This window comes from Aphis gossypii, chromosome X (assembly GCF_020184175.1).
Source record: "Aphis gossypii isolate Hap1 chromosome X, ASM2018417v2, whole genome shotgun sequence".
NCBI classification, from domain to species: Eukaryota; Metazoa; Arthropoda; class Insecta; order Hemiptera; family Aphididae; genus Aphis; species Aphis gossypii.
This window is the reverse complement of record NC_065533.1, coordinates 17374277-17388180: the sequence shown is the minus strand read 5'-3', so window position 1 is coordinate 17388180 and position 13904 is coordinate 17374277. Positions and strand designations below refer to the sequence as shown.

The window sequence follows — 13904 nt, the reverse complement described above, 5'->3', positions numbered from 1 at the left end:
TAATTAATAGTATAAAATTCATGTTCTCTTATATAAATTATAATTGATGAAATACCATAAAACATTAGTTAATACCATTTTTGTAATTCCAATCATATATTTTGCTTTAATATTAAATTAAATTAAATTTTGTTTTTGATTTAAATGTCATTTATGTGCAATGTACATGGCGCCTCCATGATGGAGGAATTTATTATTAAATAATAGTTATTATTTATTTCATTGGTTTATCATTGAATAATTCTATGATTATATTATAATGTTTTTCTGGCTTTTCATATCTCGTCAAAACTTAAAATACATAAGACGTATTATTTAAAAAAATATAATATTATGTTTTATATGTGTGACGAAATGCATTAAGAAAATGACGATATTAAATGGTTTAGAAAATCTCATCAATACAGATATAATATATTATGTATAATGTACCATATATTTGTCAATTTGTGGTCATCGATAATAATATATTTTTTATTCTCTTATAGTCTTATATTTGTGATCAGCAGTTGACACACTATTTATTTTCTTTACGATTGCTACAGATGTTAAATTCGATGACTTGTTATGACACTCAAGTTAAAAATATAATCTGTGTATACTTAGCTTTTTTACGATATTTAAATTATTATGCAAGTATTGAGTAATTAGTATATAATATGTACAATTATACAGTACAATTTAATGTATGTGAAGATAGTTCTTGTAGATTTATCACTTATTAATTCTGATAAGAACTGCACTGCTGCATACTTTATTGCCTATACATATCTTTAAAGGAGTTTTAAGTATTCATATTTATTTTTCAGATATAATTCAAGATTCGAGATAATATAAATAATAATAGTGAGAATTGAAAATATATTATTAAATGAATATCTACAATGCATATAATGTACCAAGGTAGTATAAAAAATAATTATTAACTCTTCATTAACATAACTATATTTAAAAGAACTTAATTTGCTTTTAAAACAAGACATATAAAATATATAACCTTATACTTTATAATATGGTCTACTATGCATACAACTGTCAATTACAAGTTTACAAAATACAAATTCAAAATGACGTATGATATAACAAATTTATATAAAAATTTTAAAAAAAGTGCATTTTAACATAGTAAAGTAGAAAGTTGTACACAATTATACAAAGTGCAAACATAATCAAAAGTAAAAATATTTTTTTTCAATATAATATAAAATTATGATATACCATTTGTTGTTTAAAACTTATTTGATTTGGAATTTGTTATAATAATATTTACATTTTTGAGATAAAACACACTTAATACAGCATAGTAACTATCATTCCAACAAATTTTAATATAATACCATTTTATCTTAAAAATAATATTTTCTGTTATAGGTATAAGAAAAAAATCTGGTTATCTAATAGGTAAATAAAGTTTGTATTTAAAATTGTTGAACTCTAATTTTAATCTCTTAAATTATTGTTGTATTAATTGTGTATTAGTTATAAATGTAAGAAAAGTTATCTCATCACAAACATTTGCTTAAAGGCATAATTTAATTTTATGTTATTGATTTATACTAATAAATATATTTAGTATATAATATGTATATGTTTTACAGAAGTACTAAAGAGTCCTTTATAATATTATTACATAGTTCAATGGTTTGATGAAAACTTCTACATTGTATACAATCAAAATTTATGCTATACGAGATTTAACTCTAAAGTATATATACAATTGATTTATATTAAAAACAGTTATAATATAAGGCTTATACATCAGCAATAACTAAATTAGAAGTTATAAATAAATTTCTGAATAATAAATTAAAATATAATTAAACTCATTAGGACCATGATATTATTATATTATAGATTTTTGGAAAAATGTTTTACTGATTATTGGTGTATAAAAATATATGTACAATTATTTATTTGCCAATAATTAAAAATAATACTTACAAACAAGTTTCTTAGCTATGTAATTCTACAATTGGTTATCGTTTGCCTATTATTTATTAACAATTAAAAAATTAAAAATATAGTTGTTTAATTAATTTTTTTCATTATTTTATATGTTATTATGAAGTTATTTTTTTTTGAATTTAATAGTTTTATAAGTTTTGAAATTTGATATTTGTTACTTAAATTATCATAGTTATATGATTTAAAACAAGGTTTATGCAGGTACTAGTGTACTACCTATAATATGATTTACAGTCATTATGGTTCTACCATTATCACTCAGTATAATAACACAATAGCTACATTTTTAAAGCAAAATATACATTTATTTATTTAATCTTTTGCTATATTTACAACTTTTGAATATTTGGTCGGTTAAGATAATCATTTGAATTAGCAATGCTGATTTCATTAAATTATTTTAAGACGTTTATTTACAATGTATATTATATTAATATTATATTTAAATATTTAAGGTAATCACGATTTATATAAGTTTTATACAATCAGTAGTGATAAATACACACACAAATACACCATATACGAATAATAGTACATTATATGATCATTGAACACCCATCCACCCAAAAAAAATTATACTAAAATAGATGTATTCTCGACAAATAATTGTCAGTTGTTGAAATATTATCATAATAATATTATAGAGCTAAACCCATCTGCCTCCAGTTGCAAGACATTGCAGGATATAAATAATAAATTTATTGTATCCTATCGATAAAAATAATAAATATGCTTGTAAATTATTAAAAATATTATGTGATGTAAAATACTAAAATGGTAAATATTCGTTACATGTAGTATACAATGTAGTATACAATGTATAGTACATTCGATTACTTTGCTATGGATTATGATCGGTACTGTAGTAAACCGACGGAGTCGTTTTACTATTTTTGTCTATTTTTAATTAATTTACATGACCTTCGCAATTCGCATGTAAATACTTTATTACCGAACTCTTAGCCATACTTAATTAATTTTACTGTCGATTTCTAAGAATCAAGGCGTATGGGAAAGACAATCACAAAACAACCTTTCGATTTAAGAAGTTGATTTAACAAACAAGCCGTACGCATAAATTACAAATGCGCACGACTTGGCGTAGTAGCACAATAACAAGTCCAACCCAGGGTTAATTAACTTTTGGGCGTAAGACCACTTTTTCGCAGCTACAATAACAACAATCACTGACTCGCCTTTTTGTCCATCTCCTAGTCTCTATCATGTACAACCAGGGGGTACAGAGAACCATATAAATACGGCTCTCTGTCCGTCTTAGATTTAGTTTATACCTACATAGACACAGTCTATGACCAAATTTTAGATTAACTATTTTCTCGGGCAGTTACTTAACGTGCTGTCCTCATATTTATATGTAATTTTATTAACAAGTTTAACTTTAACTTTAATAAACATTTATATTAACTTTGTGTCTTGTCTCACTTTTAAAAACCTAATCCTTTCCTACCAAACTGGTCCAACTGCAGACGTCAAGCACTCATTTATAAACGATAGTGAGAGATCACTACAGTACGTACAAGATTTGTATTTCTATGGAATGTGTATGTTATTCTTTCTCTCTCGACAATGCAGGGGTCCAATAGCGTCTTATTCAAAAACCACCTGTCGGTCGCCGTTTTACTGACGCCCGTCGATATAATAAATATTACAGTCACTTAATGTGCTGGCTGTGCTGCATACCGTTTAGGTACTGCAGGGGTAGCCAAAATTTTTTTGGTCACGATCTACTAAAAATATACTTCGCCTTTGAGGATCGACTTCCATAGAACATTTTTTTTTATCAATGAATAACAGTTAATTATTATATAATATATAGGACGCGTGGCTTTAAAAATAAATTCTAACATGATCGACTTTGAAATAATATTGTCTGCGATCGACTGTTTGGCCGCCCCTCGTATATAACTGTATAGGCTCGTTGTACACACGGCGATATTATCGGTGTCGGAGTCGAATGCATTGCATATACATTGCTTACAATGGACTCATTGCACACTAGTTCCGATACGATAAAAATGTAGTTAAGATAACCCGATATCGTTGTAGCAGTCGGAATGATGGCTACAAATCGGATATAAATATTTTCGTCCGATTATCAGTGGACTATATAATTATTAATTAAATGGATGGTTTTCCACACAACGATGAAATCGTAGTCGGTTTATATTTTAAAATATTATGTACTGTAGTCACAGGGTTAGGAAACAAAAATATTTCTCTGCACCACCAGAAATTAAGGCCAATTTTTAATTTACGCCACTGCACATGATGCATCAACTATTAGGTACATTATTTAGAGAATAAAGACTCTCAGTACATTTAATAGTACCGACAGTACTATAGGTACATTACTGCTCTTATTATTAATATTTATTTATTATTTTCTGTAAAAATGTAAAATCATATTTTTCTATTTAATAAGACAAGAGCAAAAGACGAAAGTAAGTAGTAACACTGCTTTACGCGAACTATTAGGTCTGTCTTGTGATTTGTAGGTACCTACGTGTTCTTGCGATGATCATTCAGTAATTCAGTTCACTTCATTATTTACAGGGGCCACGAATTTAGGACCGAAATAGTGATGCATAAAGCCAATAAGCAAAAAAAAAAAAGAAAGAAAGAGATCTTTACTTGATTATATTATGTAAATATTATGAATTATGATTTATAAAAACGCAATAATATTTTAATTATTAATAGTAATAATACGAGTAGGTACGTAGGTAAAGGTATAAACGTTCCTATATAAAATGTGGAAGAAAAATTACGTAGAATTCGTAATTTTATATTATCGTGAGTATTTTGTTAACAATATTAAATATTTCTACGACAAAAATCTATTTTTACACACATTCATAATAAATAATAAATACGCTCCAGAAGCCCACTCTATGGATTATCAATACAAAAATAGACGACGTTTATTTCACCATTCAACTATTACCTGTATACCTAATTATAAATTTTCCAATATTATCGTTTATCATATTATTCGTATATCTTTATTGTGTATTTTTTGTTAACGTTACATACCTTGTACTTATACCTTATATTAGCTTACTTTATAGTATTACACACACATATTGTATATAAGTCTTTGTAGTATTTAATATTTATAATATTAATTAACCTAGTACAAGGCTCATAATATAGTTATATCAGTCAATTATACTTGATATTTCGCACTTATATTAATTTTATTAAACGTCTAAACAGTGTTTTTATTTACTTGTTGGTGTGTTAAACGTGTTCAAGTTTTGTAATTTATTTAATTGTAATTTTTCACTATTTGGAACATTAAAACATTGAAAGTGAGGTTTCCAAAAGAAGAAAATAAGAAACAAAAATTCATGAGACTGCTCAATACAAAAGCTTAATAAATCAATTTATGTTTAACTCAGGTAATTCGAATATACTTTCATAATATTAGTACGTTGTGTAGTAGTATTACTATTAGTTTAAATATAATATTTATATACCTAGGTACTTATTATTATTTATTTACATAATATATTATGTTTACCTTTCATAGAAATTTATTAAACGTTTGTTACATCAGAAATTCATTAATCTAAATAATAAACAATCATTAAATCAAATAAAATAAGAATGTAGTTAAAAGAATTTCACAAATTGAATTGTAAGTTTATTAACTTTTTATGTTTAATTAGAAGAATTAATGAATTTTATAGGTATTCATTTTATAATATTTATTTTGCATTGATTATAAATATTGGTTATTATAGTTACCTATATAATATATATTAGTATTAATGAGTGTACCATCAACTTGCAAACTTGAGTAGTGAATACTAGTATAATATTGTAGTAAGTACTAAGTATTTCAGTGATAAATATTCAAATATTCACTTGGCGCTTTAAATTTTAAGTACACTATTAAAACAATTTTCTGTTTTAGTATATTTCATTGACAAAAAAAATTGTCATATTTATATATTTAATTGATACATGTAAAGTGTTATAACTTTATAATTTAATTATTTAAATTGTTAACAATTTAATTGTTGTACCTATTCATTGTTAATCTTTTAGTTAGGTAATTAATACTTATGTTCAATCTTATCGACATCTTTTATAATTTGTTCTTTTTTGTCAATTAATATAAATATTAAATAGTAAATACTAAAGAATATTGATATTGTAACAAATATACAAAAAGTTAATGAATAGTAACTGACTATTTTTGATACCTACTAACTTAAGTTTTTATCTTAAGATTAAATTTACACTCATATATTTTACTTTAAAACTTTAACATCAGTTATTTACTTCTGAAATTTAATGTGTATTTTGTCCATTATATTCTTTTAGTTTAGAAAATAAGAATGACAAATAGTTACAAGAATCTTAAATACAAGTTTTTGATCGGAAACTGCTTATTGAATAAAACAATAAAACAAATAAAATATTTTGTTAAAATCAATGTAATAGCCGTTGTTTCTTCATGTCTGACCATTGCACCTACAGTCTACAGTTTTGTTAAATAATAAAATACCAGCATAATTTGCCTTATTGTCACTTACCGGCTTTACTTATATTAGTTGCTTACATGCAAAAACATATTTTACTACTTTACTATGTATATATTGTATAGACAAATTAAAAAAATATTTGTTATTTTTCACTTGTTAATTTATTTAAAAAGACATTACAAATAATATAATATAAATCAATAATATAATAATTGTATATAACTGTTATATACTTATAATTTATAAGTTATTTATCTTAATGACAAATGTATTTTCCTGCAATAAAATAAAATTAAATAAAAATAACTTAGGTAGGTAGCATATACCACAAATACCGAATTATTACTAAAAGTATATAACACAAAATTTAACTTTAAATCAATACATGCATTATAATATTATATAAGTCATTCTTATATGGATGATAGCACTGTTTTAATGATTATATACAGATTAAAATGTATATTTGATTAGTTAATTATTGATAAAAATTTAATTTATAATAAGCGTAACTGTACAAGTAATATAAGTATTTAACAATCATAGAATACTAAATCAATCATATAAGATACTTTTAAGCAGTATTTTTAGTACATATTTGAATACTAGATTAAAAATGTAATTTAATGCAATAATAGAAATTCTTTTATTTTATTTACATTTTCTTATTATGATAATTATGATTACACTACAGTACTCTAGGTCAGCGATTCCCAAACTTTTACAATCACAGAATTCTTAAAAGATAGTTACAACAAACAATTTATAGCAATATTCTTCTTGTAACTATTATTTTTTTTAAATATAGTATAAAATAAGTTTTTCAATAATCATTTATCATATAGGTACATCTGGCAGAACATACTTTGGGAAACTCTGCTCTAGGTAAGGATGAGGTTGTAAATTATTTGTAATTGTTTGTTTACTATTCCAAAAATAAAGTTAATTACTGCTAAATTATATGATCTAAGAATAATACATTTTTAGTGACCAAAAAACTAATAAACAAGCAAGAGTTTAAATATTAAAATTAAAATGTGACTTTTGTTTGATTCAATATTTAATTTACATAGGCACCTAATTGTAATAGTTAAAGTAAGGATACATAAAATCTGTTTAATAGAAAAGATATTTAATTTCAAACGCACAATTAGATATTCTAAAAATACATATGAGTTATAATACTTTTATTCATATATTACTTTGGGACAGAGTATTCGAGTCCATTAACAGTGAATTTTATAAGCGATAACTGGTATACATCAAAGTTTACATGAGTGCTTAAAATTTATTATTTATAAATAATTCAATAATTCTTCCAACATTTTTATCAAAACCTGGTATAAACAACAAACCATCACGACTACAATTAATTCGTTCAGTATGATTTCCGTTTAGACAACAAACAATAATCCTAAAAAAAAAATATTTGATTATAAATTTGATAATTTATACAATTTTATAATAAATATAATATATCTAATTTATTAAACTAATTAAGTATGATAATTTTTTCAGCTTACAATTGAAAATAATTATAAAAATAAACACGGTTCTATGAAGTAAAAACAATTTATCATAAATCAAGAAATCACAATAATATTCTTGATTTTTAAAATCCTTTTGTATAAATCAGGGTTTCCCAATCCCCGGGATAATCTTTGCATAATCTTTGCCGTGAGACCTCTATAGGTGTGCCACGAGATTACACAATTATTAATAAACGTTTACGTACAATTTTGGTAATTGGGTAAAATATAATAATAATACTTTTTTTTCTATCCTAATAAATACACCATTTTAAATTGTTTGCTAGTAATATACTGATAAACAACTACTTTGGTATTAATATGATGAAAGCCTGTTATAAAAAAATATGCATACATATTTAAGTCAGAGACAATGTGTCACAGCTAAATTTGGGTTGGGATTAGTGTGCCATGAGGGAAATAGATCGGGAAATGCTGGTATAAATGTATACTATTGTTATACTTGTCATTTGATAAATATGAAATTTTGAATAGTTCAACAATAAAAAAATAACAATATTGTGTTGTAAATTATTAAAATACAAATTTAGTTTTTTGATTTTGAAAATTTTAAATTATATTGATAGGTATAAATAAAAAGTTAATACCGCTTATAAAAGGGCATAAAAACTTAAGTTTTTCATTGTTAACTTATAAATAAGAACAAGTGGTTTTTTTTACCAGGATGGTGTTTTGTATACTTATTATCATAGGCGTAGTTTGGGGGGCTTAGCCCCACTAGTTTAAATAATAGCCTTCCAAAAATTCGTTAATGTTTACTTCTGAAAGGGCTAAAGCCCCCCCCCCAACAAATTTGACCACCCTACGTTTATGTTTATTATCCTACGTACAATATGTAAAAAATAAAAATTTGGATGATGTTCAAAAATATACTCGAACTATGAAAAACTTGATATTCTTATTTTTTTAAATATGTATTATGCAAACAAAAGTATTTACTTTTTGATTCTATATTTCTATTTAGTATGGCTCTAGCTTCTAGAATTCTAGATAACTTAATTCTATTCGTTTTCATAAATGTGTTATAAATAATTAAAATATAAAATGTTGACCAATAGATTCAATTTATCATTATTCATTAATAAAGCAGTAAAATGTATTTGATTTATTTAAGAAGTATGAGTATTTGAGCAATGTGTTATGATATCCCAATGCATGACAGTTTGATACAAAAGTTTATAGGAATCTCTTATAAAGTAAGTAATTGAAAAAATAACAGTTTATCTACTTATACAAAAACATACTTAATTTTTGAATTCGAAAAATATGCTTCATACTGTGCTTTGGCTTTTCTTATCTTTCGTAAATCCATTTTATTAGTTCCAACAAACAGAAATACATCATACATTAAATTACATTCCTTAGACCATACGAGAGTGTCTAATGGCTTGACATTTCGAACACGTTTATTGTTTTTTTGTTCTAATGCTGCGGTCTGAAAAAGAATTAGGTAAGTCAATATTGTATATTATAATAAAAATAAATTAACAATTCACATTTCCGAACAAACGATATTCTAAAGATGCTGTTTTCCATATCAAATCACAGTCAACATCAACTATTTTAAATTTATGTCCGTTTTGCAAAGCAATTATTGTAGGTTTGTTGTTTGCTTTTAATTGATTTGGATAAGCTATTGATTGTACTATCAACGAGATAGCCTCACAAACTTTGAGAAATTTCACATGCATGTAACGACAACTAACTGCACTTATATAATATGATCGGCTATCATACGCTATTAATAACCGTCGATTTGTTGGATTTAAGTTCTAGAAAAAAATAAATGAATGTTTTCACAATTTTATATTATTTTGATGATAAAAGTTAAAATTATATTAATACATTTAAAGTTATTTTCATTAAATTAGTCGACAACAATTCTTGTAATTTTGGTGAATGAGTTGGTAATGGCTTCATGAAATAAACATCAGTTTTACAAAATTTATTTTGACTTTTAATTAATCTTAACGATTTATTTTCTTTCTTTTTTTTTGTAAGTACAATATTATTAGAACACCTGAAATAATATTTACTTAAATTAATTGTTTATTGTTATATCATAATAGGTTTTCTAAAACTTACCCTGCTCCATCCATGTTTGTGTCAAATAACATATTTTTTGTAAATTCCTTTCTTTTATTTAAAGCATAAACAGTCCTTAAATTAAACATTCAATATTATTTTTTGTTTTGTTTTAAAGTTATTAATTATTTTTAACAGTTAGTCTTATTAATATTGTATACAAATTAAATCTACATTCAATTTTACTTACGGGCCAGTTTTAGTATATCTTAAATATTCTAAATATGACTCAAATGGATGTATTTCGGATTCTTGTATTTCTTTAATATTATTAAAACGCATTATGAATTCCATACAGCCTATTCTACCCCTTAAATTATGAAATAAGCGGTGTTGAGAAAAGGAGAAAGTATTATCCAGTAGTATATTCAGTGGTAATTGTTGAACATAATTAGTTAAAACCTTAAAAAATTTTAATTTACATTAGACCATTTTTTTTAACATTTAAATTGTATAACTAACTTTTGAACTTTGAAGCATTTTTGTAACTACAATTTTAAAATCTTTGCCCAAATCATTCCATTTCAAATCACTTGTCAATTTACTATTTGTTGGATTATCTATACGATGTACTTTTTTAATATAGTTGTAAATACATTTTTGTTGTATTTTATCTAATATTTCCTTGCTTGTGTCATCATCTTGTATCAGCAATTTTGTTTCATATATGTCCTCTAACTTTTTCATATCGTGTAATACATATGTAATGTAAACTTGATGACCTAAAATATATTTAAGCATATGAATAATTTAACTATGTAACACAATAGCTTATTAATTACTTGGATCATCTGAACGGAGATGAATTGTGTTCATAATTTGTTTATGACTAACACCGTGATAGGTCTTATATTGCATTATAAATTTAACTGTCTCAAGAGGTTCTCTATTGAGATACCATTTTCGAATTGCTATTCGGGCGCCTTCACCAAAACCTGAAGATCTTTTAGTTATATATCCTAAAACAAATCCATAATTAATATCATGGGCATAGCGAGAGTGTGGCAGAGAGGGTAGGCACTTGTACCCCCCCCCCTTTAAGCCTTAAATTTAATTATATTTCTTTATACAAAATGTGCAAATTTCACATTAAAATCACTTTAGTGATTGGTATAATAGTTTAAGTTTGCGAAGACCTGAAATGATTGTCATTGATATGATTTATAAATAATAATATAAATAAATACTTAAAAAAAAAGATTGAAACTTAATTTGCCCTCTCCTGAAAGAAATCTTAGCTACGCCCATGATTAATATTACATATTGTTTGTTAATTATAATAGAAAGAGGAGTTACCTTTGTCATAGAGGATTTTTGTAGCAGTACTACAAAATTTAAAGAACATCATTAATTTCAATCCGTCTGTGCAATAAATTGTAATCTTTGCATAAGCATCAGTTTTCATTTTTTGACAATTGTCCATATTAAACTTTGCACATACAGCTAATAGAAATATTAAAGTCTCACAATTTCGAGGTTGTTTTTCATTTGCTATCTAAAAGTTAATAACAATTATACAAATTTAATCTTATTTAATAATTGTGAAAGAAACAAACCTTTGAAATTGTTGGAACAATAGAATTAATATCTTCAGTATTATTTTTCCTAATTATCTCACCAATCAGATTTATACCAGTAATTTTAAAATCTTCTCTATTTTTATTTTCCCAAAATAGTTTTTTGTGAACTGGAGGAACATAAATTGAAGTTTTTTCTCCCAAGTAAATAAATCGACGCAGTTTATATTCAATTAATGAATAATTTTTCATGTTGGAATACATTGCTAAACATATAATATAATGTTTTACTCATATAATAAATTAGACTCATGCTATTTTATCATAATATATACTTTATATGAAATCAGTTATTTTAACTTGATTAAAAAAAAAAAACAAACAAACGTTTCATTTGCAATATTATGAAATATGTTATTTTATCATGTACAATAGTATCTACATAATTGTTTTTAATTCTTGAGTAAAATCATATTATATCTAATCTACTTTGAGTGAATTGTACACAAATATGTAATATATTATGATATATCATAAAATTTAACGATCATGTATCAACCTAAATAGTATATTTATGGTCTATCTTTGGTCTACCATTGAGTCTAAAAAAAAATAGTATTTTTCTAAATAAAAATATTCTTGGTATTTATCGGATATTAATTATCGTGACTACTGAAGGTTAACACAGCGTTATAGTAATCAAAGACCCTTTTGTAATCTTAATTAATAAATTTAGTTAATTTGTTTATATAGTGGTTTTCTAACATTATAGCAAGTTTTCATAACAATATATTATAAAAAATAAAATGTTTTCCAGAGAATGTTATTCTACAATCCAAAAATTATTTGGTATTTATGATTCTAAATTATATAACTTATAAAACGGTATTTTAATTATTGAAATGTGCTTGTTTTCCCTTCTAGTATCTAGCAATAGACGAGCTATGCTTAACTTACTAATATTCTTTTTAAATCCACTATTGTTAGTAATAAAGATAATAATAAAATATAAATAGATAAATTAATAATTAATAGAATACAAATATTTACTTTCACTTATTTTTCAGACACGAGTGTTGAAATACTAGTTCCTGTGTGCTGTGTGTGATATCTGGAAATCTTTTACAGATATTGTTGCTTATAACTTATAACCATGAGCATTGAGTACTAGATAAATATTAAATGTTCAGTTTATTATTTATATAATTAGTTTTATGACTAAGATATTTTATAATAAAATTAGGCTTCTATACTATAATGTGCCATAGATATTGTAGTTTGTGGTGAAACTAACTTATAACTACAGCATAAAGATTATAGATTACAAACAATCACTGTTTAGGTTAGGTTCACAACTGGTTTGAATGTTTGTATCATTATACTCAGTGGCAGACTAGTATCACAAGGGTAGTGGAAAAGAAGAGGATGGTTTTTAAAATATCTTTTTTCTTCCATGAAATTGTTAGTGTACCGTGTGGAAAGGGAACAACTGCTATTAAAGGCAACAAATAGAAAATTTCTAATTTAATATAGGAATACATTGTTGGCAGTGGCTAATGACACTATGTACCTATAAATAAACTATGATATCTATCAGTGGCGTACCAACGTGGGGAACGGTTTTAGGGATTTAACCCCCTTAAGTAAACATGTATAACATGTTTAATGATTTCTTTTGGAATATATTACATAAATAAGATTTATACAAATAGTTATAAATGTTTACACCAGGGCTGGTGCAAGCAAATTTTTATATGTAAGCAAAGATCAAAATTGCCGCCTCTTGTTTTCTTATTTTTTCTTGTATGCCGCCTCTATATAAATATCTATAAATTTTGCCGCCGTAGGCTTGTACCTACGTCGCCTGCGCTTATAACCGGTCCTGGTTTACACCCTCCCTCCAAAAAATGAATTCTTCGAACGCTACTGTTATCTGCGCAGAGTGGAGTGGTACGGGGTTACCCCGCAAAATGTTTGTCCACTACTCCGCTTGTCTAAACTTTGAATAAGTATAACTCATAAACTACTCACCCTAAATTCGATTTTTATGTATCGAAATACTCAAAAAATTATTCTGCTTTGGAATAGGAAATTAAAAATCTATGTTGTCATTCAAAAAAGTAAAATACTTAAAAAAATAATAAGGATAAAAAATATTTAAAAATATAATTTTTTTATAACAATGTTGTTTTTTTAACAATTTGAAACTATGTAAAAAAATATTTTCAAGAACATGAATACTTTTGGAAATAATGAGTGTTGTTTGATAAAAG

General features: G+C 25.1%; 2 protein-coding genes across 2 annotated transcripts in view; one reads left to right on the top strand and one right to left on the bottom strand.

Moving 5' to 3' along the window:
• The first annotated feature begins 5161 nt into the window (after positions 1-5161).
• The window catches only part of LOC114121942 (mRNA export factor GLE1-like), a 37629-nt gene continuing 28886 nt past the window's right edge, over positions 5162-13904 (top strand). The window contains exon 1 of the mRNA XM_027984458.2: positions 5162-5387. The gene's annotated coding sequence lies outside the window, so the exon portion shown is untranslated. The remainder of the gene's footprint in view (positions 5388-13904) is intronic.
• Positions 7126-12840, bottom strand: LOC126552801 (uncharacterized). Its single transcript, XM_050207747.1, has 11 exons — positions 12682-12840; positions 11671-11897; positions 11411-11609; positions 10897-11073; positions 10577-10836; positions 10305-10516; positions 10115-10189; positions 9875-10049; positions 9526-9801; positions 9274-9464; positions 7126-7893 (listed from the first exon to the last, which is right to left on the bottom strand). The coding sequence occupies exons 2-11, from the start codon at positions 11893-11895 to the stop codon at positions 7761-7763; spliced, it is 1923 nt and encodes a 640-aa protein (XP_050063704.1). The 5' UTR covers positions 11896-11897; positions 12682-12840; the 3' UTR covers positions 7126-7760.

What these genes read in the sequence shown, in the direction of transcription:
- LOC126552801 (XM_050207747.1), bottom strand. Translation starts at nt 11,895, where the DNA reads ATGTATTCCAACATGAAAAATTATTCATTAATTGAATATAAACTGCGT. An exon ending in AAATGCTTCAAAGTTCAAAA is followed by an intron (nt 10,517 to 10,576) that starts GTTAGTTATACA and finishes AAATTTTTTAAG; the next exon opens with GTTTTAACTAATTATGTTCA. An exon ending in AATATCGTTTGTTCGGAAAT is followed by an intron (nt 9,465 to 9,525) that starts GTGAATTGTTAA and finishes ATTCTTTTTCAG; the next exon opens with ACCGCAGCATTAGAACAAAA.